Source organism: Rhipicephalus microplus, chromosome 1 (genome assembly GCF_043290135.1).
Source record: "Rhipicephalus microplus isolate Deutch F79 chromosome 1, USDA_Rmic, whole genome shotgun sequence".
Classification (NCBI taxonomy): Eukaryota; Metazoa; Arthropoda; class Arachnida; order Ixodida; family Ixodidae; genus Rhipicephalus; species Rhipicephalus microplus.
The window spans coordinates 279,214,692-279,227,750 of record NC_134700.1 but is presented as its reverse complement, the minus strand read 5'-3'; the positions used below and the strand labels follow the sequence as shown (position 1 = coordinate 279,227,750).

Here is a 13,059-nt window from a genome sequence, read left to right as displayed (position 1 = left end):
ATGTATTAGCAACCAAGTTAAAAAAAAGGAACTGCAACGGCCATAACAATCCTGAAAAATACGCTACCAGTCAGGTTCCTCGATTCGCGTCCCCACTACAACCTTCCCGCGACTATCACATAAGTTTTCCCTCCTCGTTAATAGCGGAAACTCACGTTCTCGGGTCGTGTCGGGAATGCGCGTGTAGCACGAGTGAATAGCGTGATGCGTTATGTAGCGCTAACGCAAGCACTAACGATCCGCCATAAATTGTACTCTTCGAAAAACCGCGAGTGCGTATTATAGTACAAAGCAAGCCTCCGTCGGGATCACCCACCACTTGCGGTTTTTCGCGCGTGGGGTCCCAAGCTTGTCGGCCATTTTCCTCCCTTCCCCTGCCCTTCCTCCTTTCAAGTTCTCCGTGGCTCAAAGGGCGTATAACCCGCAAAGGACAGTGGTAATAAAGTGTATACGCCCGGCCCTCTTGCGGTCCTCTTCTGCGCGTTCGTTCTTCGGCGATGATGGCGACGTTTCGTCGAATATCTAATTAAATTCCGCGCATTCTTCAAGACTCCGAGCGCGACGGCCGTCGTCACCACTTCGGCCGCAAGGGCGACACGTTCGATCTATACCCGCTAGCCTCCGGCGAATCGCGAGCTTCTGCTGCTGGAATTTGGTGACCCGTAATGAACCCGAACTCTCTGAGGCCGTTACTTGGCGCCGGCTTTTTCCAGCTGCTTTAACGATTTTCGTTTTGTTTTCCTGAGGGCCCCGAAGCGAAAGCATTATTTCACCTAGGAACTGCATGAGTATTGCCTTCGCAGCAAACAGGAGAACAAGAAAAAAAATCCAGGAATGTTCACGCACGTACGTACATATAACCCCACTTCGGTGTTATATTGATAACTGAGTTATTTGTGTGTCGAAGACAAGAAATTAGGTTAAGCTGTCGGTTAACATTTGGCGATGAAATGTTCATGGCACCGGATATAACTCATTGATTGATATGTGGGGTTTGACGCCCCAAAACCACCATATGATTATGAGAGACGCCGTATAGTGGAGGGCTCCGGAAATTTCGACCACCTGGGGTTCTTTAACGTGCACCCAAATCTGAGCACATGGGCCCACGACATTTCCGCCTCCATCGGAAATGCAGCCGCCGCAGCCGGGACTTGATCCCGCGACCAGCAGGTCAACAGCCGAGTACCTTAGGCACTAGACCACCGTGGTGGGGCAGCAGCGGATCTGCAAACAATCTGCCACTGTACGAAGTTCTCCTGCCGTGTTCATGACCACGGATTTTATTACAGCCTGGGGCGACTATAGCTGTCTGGTGCCAAGGTGCTTGCGTGCCTAAATGTCACTGCGCTTCAGACAGAATCACATCCGGTGCTTTATAAGTTTCTTATTTCCTTAGTTATTTTATTTGACTCTTTACGTACGTTCGTCAATTCCCATGACACATTGTTCCCGCTTTTATCTTTTCTGATTATGCCGCTTTTGAACAGCATTTTTTAACTTTCAGTTTGAACTTCCACTATGCCTGAGTGCCGTCAAAAGAGCTTTTTAAGTTTCAGCAAAAAGCTTCAACATTTGGACGCAATAAACAGAAGATAGACGCCTGAAGTGTTTTTAATTGCAAGCGAACTTTTTTTACCTGGCTCGTAGCCTTTGATAATGACATCTCTATCATCATGCTATGCCTAATTGTATTTATTGCGATATCAATTTACAGATAATAATGTATGCCGTCTTTTGCCGTCGCCGCAATGATCCGTACAAAGTCTAAGTCGACAACATTCCTGCGCATCGCATGCTCTACACGCGAGTAATCAAGCGCTGGAAACGAACGCGGCTGGAGCAGAAATGAGACGAGCCAGTCACTTCTGTCGGACGAAGAAAGCATGCGACAACATAGATTGTGGTTATAAGAGGGAAAAGAAGAGAAAAGTGAGCCCCATAACTGTCTGCATCAGCGTGTGACACCTCAACAGTAGCTCACAAGGGAGGGGGGTGAGGACGGATTAAAAGGATAGGGATAAAGGTATATATATAGAGAGAGATGCGCAAGGACAGCGAGCGACGACATAACAGAGATAGGAAAGATGGAAACACGGTCACAGGAGTCCGAGGACGGGGCACCACTTGCGAGAGTTCTTGGCGTAGGACTAATCCAGTCGGCCGGAGCTGCGCTCTCGTCGGAGATTGCGAGGGCACAACCGGTCGGCACGGAATCCAGCGAGCGAGTATCCGACAACATAGCGGCGCGTTCGAGTCCTATGCAGTTCATAGTTTCACAAGCAGAAAGGAAACACACCGGATGTCTTTTGTCGGACTAAGAAGCGTTGGGCAGGGTGAGGTGGTATACATCGCCGCTTGAGCAGCGACTGCGAACTATGCTCCTAAGGCGGGGTCCCGAGCGCTGGTAAGCGCGTTATCTCGACAGACGTCAGTAGATAGCTCGTAACTATGCTGAGCTCTGACGCTTGACGTTTAAGAAATTGACAAAAAAAAACCCGCTTCATTCCCTGGAGCGGCCATATTCCCTTAATTTAGCGTGTTGAAATAAATAAGATTCGTTCCAAAAGAGCCAGCTGCTACTCTTAATTTGTATAACCAGTGTCTCCTCTATTTTTTTCAATGCCAACCAGATGCGCCCCATCCAGCCATTCACTAAGGCCTCTTGATGAAACTGTTTCATCTAGGGACCTTACCGTTCACCTCCCTTTTCTCTTGCCCTTTCCAGCTCCTGCCCATCACCTAGTCTTCGCATGTGTTTTACAATCACACAGTGGAAACAACCGATCACGGGGTGCCTCACGACGGAAATCATACGAAGTAATTTTTTGTTCAGTTGTGTACAGATCTGCAGGGGGGTGTCTTGCATTCATTGCGTTCACAATGCTGGCGGTCACACTGGATCTGTAAGAGATACGGAGTTTTGCGATAGCGTGTCGCCGTTCGTGGCGGGCGACGCTGTTGCACGCGCTGACTTTAAGAGCAATGTAGGCGGCGGCGGCGGCGTAGCTTCGAGCGACGAAGAAGGAACGCGAAAGAAAGGTTGAGAAAAGAAAAGAAAAACAAAGTGCAACTTAGAAACGTGCAGACGTATGATATTGGAGAGGGGAAACACGTCTATCGCAATGACGTGGGAAAGTGGTCGGACGCACGTGGGGTACAAGCAGCCATGTGACGTCACATCATGACCACTTCCTGAACTAAGGTGGACCGGCGGCTCTCGTTGAAGAGCGTGCGTTTCCACTGGCATTGAAAGAGCTAAAGGATGCGTTGGTATAACATTCCATTTTATTGCTATCTCACTGATTGCCTTGAACTTGCGGAGAAACTAGTTTTTTTAAAAGAATTTTTGAGTGAGTTGTCGTTGCGAGTAACATTACTTCGTGCCACGTTGAAAAGTTCGGCGCGTAGCGATCGAGGACAAACGTAAGAAAGGACGCAAACGCCGGTGCTATTCTCAAAGCGCGGGTGTCTGCGTTCTCTCTTGTCTTCGTATTAGTTCGTTTTGCCCTAGACCACTACACATGATTTAACAGAACCAACTCACTCAAATATCAGTGCTCCTGAATCTGTATGATAGATACGCGTCTTTGGTGCCGGTAGGAAGCTCGCAATACCAAACATCGCGTGCGTGTAAAACTTAGAAGATTGATTTATTTGTGGTGTTTAACGTCCTATAGAACCACCGTAAGATTATGAGAGACGCCGTAGTGGAGGGCTCCGGAAATTTCGACCACCTGGGGTTCTTTAACGTGCACCCAAATCTGAGCACACGGGCCTACAACATTTCCGCCTCCATCGAAAACGCAGCCGCCGCAGCCGGGATTCGATCCCGCAGCCTGCGGGTCAGCAGCCGAGTACCTTAGCCACTAGAACACCGCGGCGGGGCAAAAAAAAAACTTAGAAGAGGCATAAGTACAATAATACATGTGTATGAAGGCTCGGCTTGAACAAAGGAAGCCTAAACAGAAGCTCAAACACCACTGCATGCTGTACATATTACGCAGCTCATTATCAATTCCGCAGTGGTACAGCACACCAGGTAAACCCTTCAACGCACCAAAAGAACTCCTGCACTACGAAAACATACAGAAATAAATATTCCCAGTAATCTCAGTACAAGCTCCAAGTTTTATAGCTTCCTGATTTTAAGTTAAAGGCTTATCTTACTTTTATTAGAAACAAATTCTTATTAGTATCACGTGAATAATAAAATATTGAAATCTCTCTCTCTCTTTCTCGATTTATCTCTCTATTCAACCGTACGCCCGCGGGATATGTAGGAATGAACAATATATAGAAAAAAATATATACCTAGGTTGGTGGTATCACTTTCAGCTTTCACATTTCTTGAGTTCCAGTCGCAGGTCAGCGAAATTGGCTTATATTCTTTTTATTTAGAGAACATGTATTATTAAACCTTCGTATGTGCCGAATATGTCTGCATACTCACGACATTTAGATGATAATCCAGGTGCGCACGCTAACGAGGCCTGCCTTAGCAGCAGCAACAGAAGGACGGTGAGCGACAGCAGATGCGGTGTGCCCTTCCCATCGGACGGAACGGCTCCTGAATGAAATCGCAAAGCAAAAATAAAAGAAGACAAGCACAGGGTGCTTCAGTATTAGACAAGAGCAAGGCAGTTAATTAGCTACGCCTCTAGCTTACTGCTAAGCAGAGGAACCCACAACAACTAGTTATGCATAAAGAGAGGTGATACACGCTTTTATAAGCATGGTGACCGGAACTCAGCACGTTAAATCACTAAAATATCATCACTTGGCGAAAGCCGTGCCCTAATGGTCAAGAAGTTTCTGAAATGTTGCGTGCGATTCTGATAAGGTTGCCTGCGCAACTCTGATAGCCTTGTAGTACAGAAGTGCTTGTTGTTGGGTTAGTTGTACATCATTATGAGTAAAAATTCCGGACATATAAACACCACAAGAAGAAAAAATAACCACACAGAAAAAGCATTATTTTTTCCTGTGTTCATTGGCTCTTACTGTGGTGTTTAGGCGTCTAGATTTTGTTTCGTCTTGTAGTACAATGTAGAACTTACACAAGCACCTTACATTAGGTTTAAATCTACGATGACACATAATTTCAACGTCAACATGGTCTCACAACACATCTTGGTTGCGAATGTTCATAAAGGTGCCGCAAACAGCTGATTCAAACGTAACACTGGCGCTAGTAACCAAAAGCTCTTCTCAATAAAGTCATTTGCATAAACATCTTAAGCCAGTTTCGGTTTTTATTGATCACCCGATGCGCAGCTGTCCCATCGCTTGATCTTGGCTTCGCAGCTCACTAGTCGAGCTCCTGCTTCCATTTTTTTTTTCTTGTATAAAAATGAATGGACAAGCCGGGGCACACAGAACTACGTCGGCGTAGAAACTAAAGGTGGTACAACCAAAATACGCCACACCGGAGGCAAACAGGCATGCAATCTCGGCTGTTCACTTCGGCGCTTATCCCGGGCTGCCCATCTGTCGGATGCCATCGCATGCGGAAATGACCGGTTCCTGCCCCCGTTTTACGGTTTTCCGGAGACAATTCCGTGCGCGGCGAACGGACACGTAAAATGAGTCAGCAGCGTGGAAAAGTGCCTGTGCGGGCTTTTCTTTACTAAATCCGTGCAGGCTGCTCCAAGCTGACGCTTGCGACGAGTCAGAATCTCCGGTACTTTGCGACGATTCACTTTTCAAGCAGTGATCCAAGATATTGCTTTTTTTATTCGTCATTTTAATTGGCAGATCCTACGTATCCTACGTAACAAGGGGATCAATGTATCACGTATACATGGTTCGCCCGTAGGGTAAGGCAAAAGCAGGATCCAAACCTCCTGACCAGGCCCTACCACACTGGGGCAGCAGAAGCAGCGGATTTCAAAACAACTCAACTTGGGAAATTCCGAATCAACAAGGACATAATCATTATTATAATAAGCTTATTATCCCAAATTATAGTGATAACGTAGCGAAAGTAATGCACATAAAGTAATGATGTAATCACAGTAACAACATAAGCCCTACTGCAATAAAAACAACAAACATCAATGGTGCGGTAATTAGCTATAGTAATAACAATAAATTTTAATAACATTACAATGCCATCTCCGAATATCATTATGGTGTAGTGAAAGTTACATTAAAAATTGTTCAACACATCCGCATCTGACGCGAGTAACTCGGTATGACAGTGTCAACACTGTAATATGAAGCATTCGTTGAAATATACAAAACTTAGTGTCTACCCTATCGCAGAAAACATTTTAACACATTTCAGTTCTGAGAGCAATCGCTTACTACACATGACGTTGGACACATCAGCTAAGGCGGTCACTTAGTGATCATCGCCAGCTATAAAGAAAATATATAATGTTTACAATAACATACAGCTGAGCTAGCTCGATTGATATGTGGAGTATGACGTCCTAAAACTTCCATATGATTATGAGAGACGCCGTAGTAGAGGACTCCGGAAATTTTGACCACCTGGGGTTCGTTCATGTGCACCCAAATTTGAGCACACAGGCGTACACCATTTTTTGCTTCCCACGAAAATGCAGCTGCCGCTGCCGGCGTTTGATCGTGTGACTTGCGGGTCCGCAGACGAGTACCTTAGCCACTAGACCACCGGGGCCAGCTGAGCTAGTTCGTAGGCGTTCATGTCAAATAGAGGGGGCAAGGCACAAGTCAAGATGCCGCAAGTGCCGGCATCCATGGTGTCTTCACCTCTATCTAGTGTCTGTTGTTTACGGTCTCTTTCACAGGACAAAAAGCTTTGTACCATTCGCCACCATTGTTGGCAATGATTCATGCGCATGCAAAAAGAAATATGATGTGCTATCATTTAATCAAATCACGCCCGCGAAGGCCATTGCACCTAACCAAGAATAACGAATCATGCACTGTAGATCACTGATCTCTCATATAGGAAAACAAAATAAGCTCGTCAGCCTTGTGGGCTCCAGCCTATGATCCGATTTCGTGGCACGCAGTAATGGATTAATCAGAATGAACTTTATCTACCACACTTTTTTAATGTGCGCTTAAACTGAGTTGACAGAGTCAAACCCGCGTCCTAAAGCTCGGATGTGCAACACCATAAACATTCGCTGGCTGAAATGGCTGATGGACGACTCGCTGTATACCATGTATATAACATGTATTGTTGCGAAAGACGGCGACGCCAACACGGCCTCGAAGGCGCCACTGCTTTCAACTTCGCCGGGAAGGTCACCAGCCGTTTGGTAGCGTATGTTTCTCAGCTCGCGACTGCTTCTGCGCAGAGCTGATAAGACGAGCGGACGAGACGACGGTGAGTTAAACAAGGTTTATGTACAGCATATATACAGAGGCGTTACAATTTCGGCACTGGGGCCGACAGAGACTCGAAGAGCCGAGCTCTCCTCTCTAACACATAGATCAGCCTTTCGCCTAAGACCGCTGACTCATACACATGTCGGCTCTCCGACATGGGGACTCCTCTCTCAGGACCGCCGATCGCGACGCGCCGCAGGGCTTCTTTTATTTACACCGGGTCCAACCAAAATGTCCAATCAGAAGCGCCGCTGGTCGTCAGGGCAGATTCCTCCAATGGGGTTGCCGCGCCATGCGTCAGACCACCAGACACGAGGACGCCGGCTCGCTGTCACGTGCGCAGCTGACTCACTGCACGTGGGCCAGAGGGGCGCCGCGCGTGTTCACGCCGTCGAGGTGATCGCGCCAGGCGGACTGCGGGCTGGCCTTGAGCCAGATTGCCTTTTTCAGAGGCACGGACGTTTGACGAGGACTCGCTGGCATAACAGTATATAACCAATCATATGAGGATCCATCACGGACGGAAACTTGCGAATGGCTTTGCTTCCAGGTGCTGCTTGCGATTGGTCATCCGCCTCGTGTAATTTGCGGCGATGTACGTACACGCCAACTGCTCAAGCGCGAGAACATTCTCATAAACCCGGGCCCGGTGCTGGCAATCGCAAAGTCTTAATTGGCTCCGATGGTCCGATGAAAGTCTCGAAGTACTGCCCGGTCCTCTGGAGGCTGACCAAGTTTCCGCCTTAATTTCTCATCTTACTAGCGCGGACCGACCACCAGTGCGTTCGATCGCATTTTCATTTTTTTTTCGTGCCGCTAAAACATGTCTTATAGAGACATTTATATAAACGTGAATGCGGGCAATTGAAGTACTTGGTGTGCCAGCACACGGGAATAAATGTAATTGCGTTGTCCAGAAAACAGTCCAGCTGTTATTCTCCAATTACGTGCTTGTAACAGAGGGCAATTTCAAACGTCATTTTGACATTAGTTGTGGTCTTTGTGCAAATAAGCTTTTTTTCTTTGTTTAGTCATAAGAAGTTGTACGTGAAGGAAAAAGAGAGGGAGAAAAAAAAGACAAGGAGAAGCTAACCTGGGAACGACGTATTATAGAGGAATATAGAACGGCAATGTGACCTCGGATAGCAGAAGAAGAGTGCCATGGCAATAACAAAGTAAAAAAAGACAAAAAAATGGAAGTCACGTGATAACGTGGAAGCGCTGTCTAAAATCGATCGAAGCCCCTTGTGTGCTGCTTTGTACGTGGAAATGCAAAATAAGCGGGAAAATGCAAATAATATACTCGGGAGATTTTAATTTACAAAGTAGGGGTTCTTTTTGTCGATCGAGACTTCTTGACAGCAGCATTTTCTCCTTAAAATACGGCAAAGTGGAAGTTCGCACACAGCTAACAAAATACCCTCAGAGCCGAAAACAACCAAAGTTGAATATTGAGGCTCTGGCGAACCTTTCTACTTTTGCTGTTCACTGACTGAATAACTAACTAACGAGTGAGTGAGTAAGTGAGTGCCTCTGCACGAACACAACACAATATTATGCTACACCATACTTGAGCCCAAACCGGAAATGCTAGAGCAGTGTTTGTCTTGGGTTGTGCAGCAGCGCTTGTTAATACAGATCGACGATGAAACTTGAGCACACTAATAGGGGCTGCACTTCGTCCTGTGTCGTCTTTTTCGCTGTCTTTTTCCGCGAGCTGAAGTTTCATCACAGTCACTCTCATTCGTTATTCTCACGTGCCAGTCAGGTTTGCGCTCACTCCCAGTTCTTTCCCTCACGTCGTTCGTCCGTTCGCAACCGTTCTAATTTCTTGAATTGATCACGCTGAAACCTATACTGCGCCTCAAAGGTGCAATGACGTGCGTTCAGTTGGAACGATAAGGAATGTCGCGCAATAATAGAGAGTTTTAGTACTGCGGAATGGTGCTACGTACGCATCACCCAAGTGCCTTGCGTTACGTGGCGTCGTTTGCCACTAATCGGCTTTTAGTACGCCGTAGTACCCGCGTACGCAACGAGCGTGACGCGTGTTGCGTCATCTGGTAGATCAAAAAAGAAGCACGTGTTCTGTGAGCCAATCCAAGTGTTATAGCCAGATTATGGCCATGTTTTAAGCCACAGAGCCGGTCGGTGCTTGGCTTCGATGCCGCCATTTTGCAAAACGAAGTCTCGCGCTGTCGCGAATTTGTTCGAGAGCGGCGTGATCACCTCATACGTACGCACGCACGCATCTCATGCGTGCGTACGTAGCAGCTGTGTACGTAACGCGATACGGGTGCGTTGCGGTCTGCGCATGCGCACTACGCAGAACGTGGCGTCCTTACGTACGCAACGCCGCCACGTACGCAGCGTACGCAGTACTAAAACTCTCTAATAAGACGACGATCAACTTCAACGTACTCGTTGGGCCGAGCGAGAGAGTGTAGCCACAAACGTAACGTTTGGAAACTGATTTACGCATGGGTTAAAAATGTAGGCTGCTAGTTGTATTGATAATTTATTCTCGTACAACGAGTGCTATTTAGCCATTTCAGGGACGGCGTGCACATTTGTGGACGCGAAGTTCAAGAGGGCGTCACACTCGGCCTGTACCTTCAAATGGCTTGAAAGTCAGTGAGTCCATTCCTGAAGCTCTCCTTAGTGTAGAACTTGCAGCAGTCATTTAACTTATTGTGCTCTGTATTGTTCCAGAGGATCATTTTGTTGGAGACACTACCATGTTTCACGATCGTTCGACGTACCGCGCTCCAGGACCAATGTGAAAAGCATTTTTCTCCCTCTCGAAAGGAATACAACCAAAAAGTAAACTGTGGATGCATTTCGGGCCTAACAGTTATTTGTGTGTGCATGTACTGAAACTGGCTGGTAGCAGAATAGTTAGATCTTTTGTTGCACACTCATTCACTTTAATTATTGAAACTCGCGCAAAACAACACACTCAGGCTTTTTTTCTCTGCGTGTAATGCTGAGTTACTTTCAATTATGTCACGCAAATTTCACGCGTTTCTGACAATGACATCACAATGCGTGTACGACGGAGTTAGAGCAAAATCTACACCACTGTATTCGTGTATAAATATGTCATGCAGTTACATTTTTTATTGTAACCAGTTCCTCAGTCATGGCACCAGGAGTAGTCGGCGCTTGTGAAGGCGAGACCGTTATCTGTTAAATAAACTATTTAAAGAAAGGCACCAGGCACTAAACACATTGCATTGGTTGACCTAGTTTCCCGCATGATGCAAAGCTTTTACCTTATGTGGAGGAGAAAAGAAAATAACTCTATTTGAACGGCCCATTACAAAAAGAATACTGTTTCTTTTATTTTTTCTTATTTCAGAGGAAGTACGTTTTATTTCAGTCTTTAACACCGAGCGTATTGTGTTTCGAAAACAACTGGCTGTGCTATATAGTCAAGTTTATATAGTATCATAACGTACTTGGTATCGGCTATCCACAAACAGGCAGCTAGGTGTCTCGTCAATGAAAATGACACTGAATAGTGTCTACCACCTGGCAGTACAACCCTGAAACTAAATGAAAACATTGTGGAACGTATAATTCGCGGTTCGGCCAATGCACATGCGTTCCGGCTGCTTTCTTTGTGCACTCGTGCACAACGTTTCTGAGACTGAGTCGATACTTCAAAATGGGTGTAAAATTGTGTCTGGAATGATGCGGTTATTGGAGACATCGAATCATAAGGCGAAAAATCTCAGAGCTGTAGAAAAGGTAATAGCTCAATGCCTCAAACAATACTCATTATTTTAGCTATTGAAGTAATGTCGGCGAACCGCGACCTGTCATAGATCATGCAAGAATGTCGACACTGTCACGCCAGAACTAACGCACAAATCTGGCTGTGGAACTTAGAAGCGCGGGGCTTCGTCCCTCGTACTCGTCTTGCGTGGCGGGCAAACTCAGCGCGGCGGTTTCGCGGACTGTCACCGTCGCTGGACACGGCCGATAACAACGGCGCGTAATAAGGAACAGCGCGCAGGGTCTTTTGAAAATGCCCGACGTTTAAACTCGTGCTTTGCGAGTTTTAATCTTTTTATATGAAGTAGCGGAAGTGATATAATCATAAACCTCTGCACACCAGGCCAGCTAGAACAAAACACATGTGCACGAGAACAGAACAGAGGAGGACCGAACAGAACGAGACAAAGCAGATGTACTGTCTCTTAGAAGTACTTGTTGCTGGGCTAGTTGGTTCGTCATACTGAGGGAAATTCTAGACACTTAAATCACCACAGCAAGAAAGACACACTCTAGTGGCTAAGGTACTCGGCTGCTGACCAGCAGGTTGCGGGATCAAATCCCGGCAGAGGCGGCTGCATTTCCGATGGAGGCGGAAGTGATGAAGGCCCGTGTGCTCAGATTTGGGTGCACGTTAAAGAACCCCAGGTGGTCGAAATTTCCGGAGCCCTCCACTACGGCGTCTCTCATAATCATATGGTAGTTTTGGGACGTTAAACCCCACATATCAATCAATCATCAATCAAGAAAGACAAACAGAGAAAGAGCGTCTTTCCCTGTCTATCTTTCTTCCTGTGGTGGTTTAGGCATCTATAAGTTTCCCTCAACACTGCCTCTCTTTGCCCGTTCTCGCCTCTGTCCCTTGCTCTTCGCGCTCTAACCGGCGCAACGTGAAGTGATGCCACAAGCCATGATATCCACCTCTGCTAAGACCCTCTTTACTCACCGCTGGTGAGCAGCTTGGAAGGCGGCGGTATGGCCTGCACGACGACGCGCGCAGGCTCCGAGCGTCCACCTCGCTCGTTGACGGCGTAGGCCAGGGCCAGGCACTCGGTGGCCGGCGGGATGTCGTCCACGTGGAACACGGGCCGGCCCCGGGCGCTCACGTTGCCCAACGGGGCGCCCGTGTCCGCGTGGAACACCTCCAGCAGGTACCACTCCTGGCCCACCGGCCGGTCCTCCGAGTCGTCCTCGGAGCAGCGAACGAAGAACCACGTCATCGCCTGGTTCACCACCGAGCAGCCGGACAGGGCTTTCGGGGCACCTGTGAAAGAACAGTGATGAGAAAGGTGTTCATACTGTATAGAAATAATACAATATGTGTACTCTGTGTATCATATTAGATTTTACGAAAGTACTATAAAAAAAGGAGGGAGGGGGGATCCCTTTTGCTCGAAAGGCGAACCACTGAGAGTGACGGCAGGTTATCGCTAAGCTTTAAAGTTAAGGTAGAGAGTCGCGCACTAACCAAGCTAACATGGAAGCTGTCATTCGAGCACGGGGTAACACAGATCTAGCTTTTCCGACAACCGCAAATACTGTTTTCACAAAACTTGCATGATGAATTTTTTCCACCTTTATCGAACGCCCGAATGCACTCGCCTCAATCGCATCGTGTCCTAATGCCGGCGGCTACTCACCTGCATACGGTGTTCTCACACTTTGATAAAAGTTCAGGAGGAGCTGTAGGCAGTGGTGCGGCAAGCATGCGTTTAACCGTGGTTTACCCCCCCCCCCCCCCCTTTCACATTGCATTTTGTGCGTATATGTACACACGCGAACAGACGCAAACACATGCATTATAATACATAAGGTTTTGTTAGGCACCCTGCCCTGCAATATTTTCTGGTTACGCAGTGGATTGAAGTGATCAAGAATCACTTAACAGGCAATATCGGTGTGGCTAAAATTTTTTTTTTCGTCAGGGTAGTGACCCTGCAGACAACTAGAGAT

General features: G+C 47.1%; 1 protein-coding gene and 1 long non-coding RNA gene across 2 annotated transcripts in view; one reads left to right on the top strand and one right to left on the bottom strand.

Annotated features, from left to right (window-relative positions):
- The window catches only part of LOC119165277 (B-cell receptor CD22), a 232,241-nt gene that overhangs the window by 18,410 nt on the left and 200,772 nt on the right, over nucleotides 1-13,059 (bottom strand). The window contains exons 10-11 of the mRNA XM_075895844.1: nucleotides 12,053-12,370; nucleotides 4,454-4,570 (exon numbers count right to left, since the gene is read on the bottom strand). Coding sequence (XP_075751959.1) covers nucleotides 4,454-4,570; nucleotides 12,053-12,370 — 435 coding nt within the window. The remainder of the gene's footprint in view (nucleotides 1-4,453; nucleotides 4,571-12,052; nucleotides 12,371-13,059) is intronic.
- LOC142817902 (uncharacterized) overlaps nucleotides 1-13,059 on the top strand; it is a 98,047-nt gene that overhangs the window by 21,983 nt on the left and 63,005 nt on the right. The window lies entirely within an intron of this gene.